At 36.6% G+C, this 7,500-nt stretch overlaps 1 protein-coding gene across 1 annotated transcript in view; it reads right to left on the reverse strand.

The window, feature by feature from the left end:
* The window catches only part of whd (carnitine O-palmitoyltransferase whd), a 379,066-nt gene that overhangs the window by 296,481 nt on the left and 75,085 nt on the right, over positions 1-7,500 (reverse strand). Inside the window, exons 3-4 of the mRNA XM_068376806.1 lie at positions 4,323-4,545; positions 4,006-4,205 (exon numbers count right to left, since the gene is read on the reverse strand). Of these exons, the coding sequence (XP_068232907.1) occupies positions 4,006-4,205; positions 4,323-4,545 (423 nt within the window). The remainder of the gene's footprint in view (positions 1-4,005; positions 4,206-4,322; positions 4,546-7,500) is intronic.

Consider the following 7,500-nt stretch of genomic DNA (forward strand, 5'->3'; position numbering starts at 1 on the left):
CATGAATCTTGTAGATTCCATACACAATCGTCTGCGTGAGGTCATCGATGCAGATGGAGGTTGGACATCATACTGAAGTATTGTGTGTAAATACTAATAAAATATTAACAAAAAATATGATTTTAGTAAACTCCCTTTTACTTCACTACTAATTAATACAAAATGTTCTGGAAGATCATGCATGATACAAAGCTCAGAGCAATAATAATGTTACATTCTTCAATGTAAGTGATAATGTCAAAATCAAATTAAGGACAAAAAAACAATCAACTTCGTGAATTGCTAAGGAATTGTCTAACACTGTATGAAAACAATAGAGGTTTTAAGAATAACTTTTAGTCAAAGTTATCTTTAGATTTTGTAAAGAAAAGACATTCTTAATATTACTAGAAGTTGTTTTTGTGAAATAGAAAGAGGGAATTCAAAGAATACGCTAATTTCAAGAAAAGAAGTTCACATATTAAGTAATAAAGGAGTACAACACTTTAGAGACAATATCTGTTATCTAAAATAAGACCCATGAAGTAAAAATAAAACACTGATAGAATTAGTTTGAGTTGAAATGGGCACCCTAAGATGGGTTATATACTAGCCAACCTAACTCGCAAAGGTTTCCACTAGTGGTTAGTAACCCTTCCCATATTATTATTATTATTATTATCATTATCATTAATATTATTATTATTAATTGCTAAGCTACAACCCTAGTTGGAAAAGCAGGATGCTATAAGCCCAGGGGCCCCAACAGGGAAAATAGCCCAGTGAGGAAAGGAAACATGGAAAAATAACATATTTTAAGAACAAGAACATTAAAATAAATATTTCCTATATAAACTTAAAAAACTTTAACAAAACACGAGGAAGAGAAATTAGATAGAATAGTGTGCCTGTGTGTACCCTCAAGCAAGAGAACTCTAACCCAAGGAACAGTGGAAGACCATGGTACATAGGCTATGGCACTACCCAAGACTAGAGAACAATGGTTTGATTTTGGACTGTCCTTCTCCTAGAAGAGCTGCTTACCATAACTAGTCTCTCTTCTACCCTTACCAAGAGGAAAGTAGCCACTGAACAATTACAGTGCAGTAGTTAACCCCTTGGGTGAAGAAGAATTGTTTGGTAATCTCAGTGTTGTCAAGTGTATGAGGACAGAGGAGAATCTGTAAAGAATATGCCAGACTATTCAGTGTATGTGTAGGCAAAGGGAAAGAACCTTAACCAGAGACAAGGATCCACTGTAGTACTGTCTGACCTATCAAAGGACCCTATAACTCTTTAGCGGTAGTATCTCAACAGGCGGCTGGTGCCCTGGCCAACCTACTGAACAATAATGAGCCTGGGAATGGCAAAAACCCCTCCCACTAACTTACTATGATAGAGAAACTGAATTCCTACAATAGCACATAAAATATCAATAAAAAAGGTTGTTAATGCATTCCCATTAGCTCTTCATACACGAGCACTAGAAAACTACTTTGCCATAAATTTCCGACAACAAAGCATCATAAAATACAGTATGTCAAGCTATTCTTGAAACTAATAATTATATCTGTTTTGCTATTGACAGGGTGATAATATGAAAGTAGTAACATGAGGCTTGTTTTACGATGTTGTTAACGTAGAACAGAAATTGAAAGCTCTCTCTCTCTCTCTCTCTCTCTCTCTCTCTCTCTCTCTCTCTCTCTCTCTCTCTCAAAACGGGCATTTGGTGTCATACCCCATATAGCCCACCTTCGCTCGGAATGTTGGCCCAATTACGCAATATGACAGATCTATGAATATTTGAATATGAAACTGCAGTTTTTGGTTACTACATTAATAACGCAAGTGAAATAAAAAAAATTGCCGACTTGCTTCTACAAATGTTTATTTTGTTTTTACGATAGGCGACTTGCAGATTATAAAACACTTCCATACACATTTAAGCTAAAATGTTTTGTAATGACCCTTGGTTGGTCATGTCTGTTGATAAGATACAATAATATATGAGAATACCAATTCAAGATTTTAGATATAGTAAGCATAATTTTATTCTCATATTTATCTAGCATATTTCGTCAACTGCATATTTTACACGCAAACACAGTAACGTCAAAAACAACAAAATCATCTACAGTAGAACCCCGGGGTACGACGTCACCAGCTTACGTTTTTTTCACGTTATGGTGTGGAATACGATGTTTTTTCGTTCCCTCGTTACGACAATTTTCCCCACCTTACGGCATCGAATTCCAAAACTCAAACTTGGCGGTTTTTATGCGTACGACTGTGCGAGTCACTAGCCTACCACCATACTCATACATCACTGCATACGTCAGTAAGAAGCTGGTCTGCTATTGGTCGGCGTTACGGCGTCACTAAGATGCCGATACGCTATTGGCCAAAATCCCTCAAACAATGCCTGAGACAGATGCTGCCTCTCTCTCACTTTGTAATACGCGTGCTCAGTTCAGAATCTCGTGTGCGTTTCTTAAAGACTTGATCTTGTGTGAGCGCTTGCGATATCGTATTTTTTGTGTATTTTAGTGCTTAATTCTAACTTTAATTCATTAGCCATGGGTCCCAAGATTGCTGGTGATGTTAAAGGGAGAAGTAAGAAGATGATTACTATGGAAACGAAGCTGGAGATAATAAAGAAATACGAAGAAGGCATGTGCATCGTTACCCTCGCTAGTACGTATGGCTGTAACCAGTCTACGATTAGTACAATGCAGTTGACCATCATTCAAGAAGAGCACAGCTCTAGTGGTGGCGAGGATGGGGGCGAGACTGAAGAAACGGCATTGGCAGAAATAAGGGAAGCTATCGGTTGGTATGAAAACCTTACGAGTTTCATTAAAAAAAAAAACACAGAAAAACTTCACACAGGTCGTCTTATGGAGAGTGTTAATGACAAGTGTATGAGTCATTTTAGAAATATGTTGAGGAATCGTTAGAAACAGGCTTCTTTGGATAGATATTTCTTCAAAAGAGAAGTGTCAGAAACCAAAGATGATAATAGTGATTCTATTTAAAAAAAAAACTAAAAGAGTAATTCTTTAAGTTCTAAATAAAAAATTAAAAAAAAATTTCAAAAGACAAAAATAATAAAAAAAAAAGCATTTTTAATTTTAAGTGTTTAACAGTAAGAATAAATTTATTATTAAGTGTACACAACATAACTAGCATTTATAGGTTTTTATATCTACCATCTCCTCCCACCTCTGCCTCCACCCACTACCAGCTCAAGTCACGTCACTCCAAAGGTAAATAAAATTTCATTTTTCCTTTACAGTACAGTACAGCATATAATTTTTATTTATACCTGTAATGTTATTCAATTATATACTGTACAGTACATGTATATCATATATAAGTATACTGTAGTACAGTGCTTACTATGCTATTTTGTTACATACTAATTTTCAATGTTTTTACCTGGGTTTTGCACGCATTAGCTATTCTATTGCCCGCCATACGACATTTTCACCATACGATACCAACTCCGGAACGGATTAATGTCGTATGGCAGGGGCCTACGGTATCACTTTCTAATGATATCAGATTATGGAGACTACTCAATGATTTAGAAAAATAAATACTTCCTATTCCTCTCTGCGCCCAACGTCCTTGGGGTGCACCATCTATTGCATTTTCCATGACTTATTTGTTCAAAAGCTTCGGTGATTCATAGTCAGGCGATTCGTGTTCACTCTCTGGAGGTCCAGGGAACGAACTTTTGTTCTTGATAGTACCTTACTATGCCATTTTTATAGCACAATAAATTTACTGATGTAGTGTTTAATAGACTTAATGTACAATTATAAATTTAGCACTTAGAGTACAATTACAAGTACTCTACACAAAAAAAGTATCCGCAGAGTTAATGCTCACATGTGTGGAGGGGCTTGAATGCTATAGCCACTGATGAGGAGGACCAACTGTACCTACATTTACTCTTGGTGGGAACCAACATTTCAAAGTCCTTACATTACCATGACTTGAACAAATTACTGTAGTACTTACATTTGAAGCTCCTTAGGTGTCAGAAGTTTACCCTTATAATAACAGGGCATCTTGAAATACCTTCCTGCATGATACACTGCAATATGAGTTGAATCCCCAAAGTGAATAATCTTATCAGTTTCAAGTCCAGGGATACGGCAGGTATTAAAAGTGCGCTCATACTGATATGAACACAAAGGAACAGCATTTTGAACCATAATCTGAAATGAGAATAAAAGGATGGAAAAAATTACACACAAATATATCTGGAGTATGAATTACATACAAAACAGATAAATCATACTAATTATTAACATAAAATAAAGAATGAATATTACTGGTTGAAGCTGTTGTCTCTCAATCAGACGACGGAAGAGGAAAGCTGCATGACAAACATTAGCAGCTCGTGCTGCTTGCTTGTTTGTTGGATGAAGAAGTATGGCATCTGTACCATAGAAGTTGGAGTTGACCATTAGAGGTGAACGACCACGTAGATATACAAACTCCTCCCACCAATCAGTTACATAGTTAGTGGCCCACCATGACTTTAACACAAGGTACCTGGAAAATATCAAAATATTTAATGAATAATATCAATTACAAAATTCATAATAATAATATAAGGTTATAACAACCGAAAAAAAAGAATTTCATGATAAGGCATTCAAATTTCCCCGTCTTTCAGACTTTTCTCTAATACTGTAACTTGATGTGGGAAACAATTAGACTAAATGAAGCACAAAGAGTTAAAAGAATTCAAAAGTTCATGACCATAAAATTGGGCCCATAACAAAGGAAAAAAAGTAGTGTAAAATATGTAAGAATTCTATATTATACAGAATTTTAAAAATAGAAAATCAATTTGTAATAGTACGAGCTGAACACAAAACTAACACACTTTCTAGAAATCTTTAATGTTCAGGGGTCCCGCAGATATACAGTATACTAAAAAAAAAAAGGAAAAAAAATTTAGCTTGGTAAACTATAGTAATTGTTAAAATAATGGTTCTATAGAGCAGATAATTCTTGTTCTATGGTGTAGAGAAATGGTTGAAATGCTGGCAAGAGAAATAATTTAAGTTGTAAAATGAAAACAGATCAAAGTTATGAAACCCATTGCTATAAAACATAAACTCTTAAGGAGTAGAAGTGAAATGGAAAGAACCAAAAGAGACAAATTGCCATATTGTGATAGAAAATATGATAGTTTACTGTACGATAATGAAGATTTAAAGTACAGTAGAGTAGACACCCGGGGTACGGCTTCCCCAACTAAACATTTTTTTCACATTACGGTGTGGAATACAATGTTTTTTCGTCCCCTCGTTATGGCATTTACCCCACCTTACGGCAACGAATTCCAAAATTCAAACTTGGCGGTTTGTACGCGTACGACTGTGCGAGTCACTCGCCTACCACCACGCTCATACGTCACTAAGAAGCTGGTCTGCTATTGGTCGGCTATGAAGTTTTTGTAAACTGTATCTGAACCTAAAAGTTATTATCGCAGCCGCACTCTGTGAGAAATTATCTTTGCGTGAATACAAATTGGCCAAGCAATAGTTAGTAAAAGGGGGGTAAAAAAATGAAGGTACGTTACTTTTTCTTGAGGGACAGTAGGTCCATATAAAGGAAACTCAAAAAGTATAATTTTTTATTATTCCCAAAAGCATATAAATGAAACAAGAATTGGTGCAACAATATTTACATTTTTTTTTGCTTAAAACAAGAGATGTTTACTCCAGTAACATCTAATAGAATAAAACAATTACATCATTCCATATGATAAAGAAAAGAATATCACACTTTTGACTCTTCACTATAAACATAGTTTATCCCACACTGCAAATTAGAAAAATATTCAACCTACACTGTGTGGGCTGGTTCCAAAATATACAGTCCATGGAAGTCCATGCATAACACCAAGATGCTGGTTTAATCACACTACCAGCTGGCACAACAAAGTGTTTAATCTCTTCCAAAGGTCACAAGTTATGTTTGAAAATCACTCTTTGAAGATTTCCATCCCACGTAAGCTTGTAAGCCTTCGAAGGACATATATTGGAAAAAGTTCAAGGAAGCGGCTACTTTTCTAGGGTTATGACCGAATGGCATACTATCTGGGAAAGCCCTTCTGATAAAATAGGTGAGTTTGGACCTCAGCTGTTTTAAAGAGATATTAGATCCTGTTGTTTCCCTTTGAAAAGCTGTCTGCCTTTAAAGGCCTCACTCTTTGACAGCTAAGTTTTAAGGCATTCCACAGGGCCCAGAGAAGGGTCTTCCTTAAGAGGGACGATCTTCCAAGACCCCCAATGTTTTGTGAGGAGTTCAGTTTTAGCCAGGAATGCTGGACCTGGGTATAAATTACCTTCTCTTGATTCCAAGATTTCAATGTGGTGATCATCCCTTGATAGTGCAACAATCTCGTTTACTCTAGCAACGGAAGCCAGAGCAAGTAAAAAGATTGATTTTTTTAGTAAGATCCCTCAAAGAAGCAGAGCAGTTATTTATTGAGTAGGCTAAGTACAAGACTTTGTCCAAATCCCATGAGATGGATTTGGGAGGAGCATTTGGTTTAAATCTAACACAAGCCTTCGGGATCTTATTGAACAGTTTGCTGTTAAGTTGTATATTGAAAGCGTAAGCGATAGGTCTGGGTAGGGCCAATTTACATGATGAAATAGTTGTAGAGGCCAAGCCTTGTTCATGTTGTGAAATAAAGAATGATATACATGAGTCCATTATAATCGAAGAGGGCATGTTCCTTAACGAACTCTACTCCACCCATTTTTTTCCAAGAAAACAAGGATTGCCTTTATGTAGTAGCAGACTTGTATTCTTCCATAAAATCAATCCTTTCCTTAAAAAACTGAATTTTCTTTCAACAGCTAGGGCAAGAAAATCACAAGCTGACAGTTCTTCATTATCAAGGAGGAAGTGAAGACAGTCTTCTGTTGAACATCCTGGGACAGCATTGGTGTTGGCAGAGGTATCTGGTGAGATTTGACTTCCAGAACAAAAGGGTACCAATCGCTCTTGGGCCAATTTGGGGCCACTAATGCTGCTGTTCCCTTGAAGGTCCGTAGTTTGTTCAGGACTTTCAGAAGGAGACTGAACGGTGGAAAAAAAAAAATGCGAGTCCACCTGTTTCAATCCAGTGAAATCGCATATCCCCGCTGCTACAGGCTCTAAATTTGGTGCTACATACCGGGGAAGCTTCTTGTTGAAGCTAGTCGCTGAGAGATCTATTTGCAGTTCTGGGACTTACTCCAGAACGAAACAGAATAATTTTTCATCCAGAGACCATTCTGTTTTCAGGGGCTTGAATCTTGACAAGGGGTCCGCGTCACATTGCGGACCTCTTCTAAATGAATTGCTGAGAAATACCAATTTCTCTGCTTTCACAAAGTGAGAATAGCCAAAATTACATGGTTGATCTATGGAGGTCTCAAACCCTGTCTGTTGATGCAGTGGACTATCGTCTTGCTGTCGAGAACTAATTTGGTATAATTTTTT

The sequence above is a fragment of the Palaemon carinicauda genome, chromosome 7, assembly GCF_036898095.1.
Source record: "Palaemon carinicauda isolate YSFRI2023 chromosome 7, ASM3689809v2, whole genome shotgun sequence".
Lineage (NCBI taxonomy): Eukaryota > Metazoa > Arthropoda > Malacostraca > Decapoda > Palaemonidae > Palaemon > Palaemon carinicauda.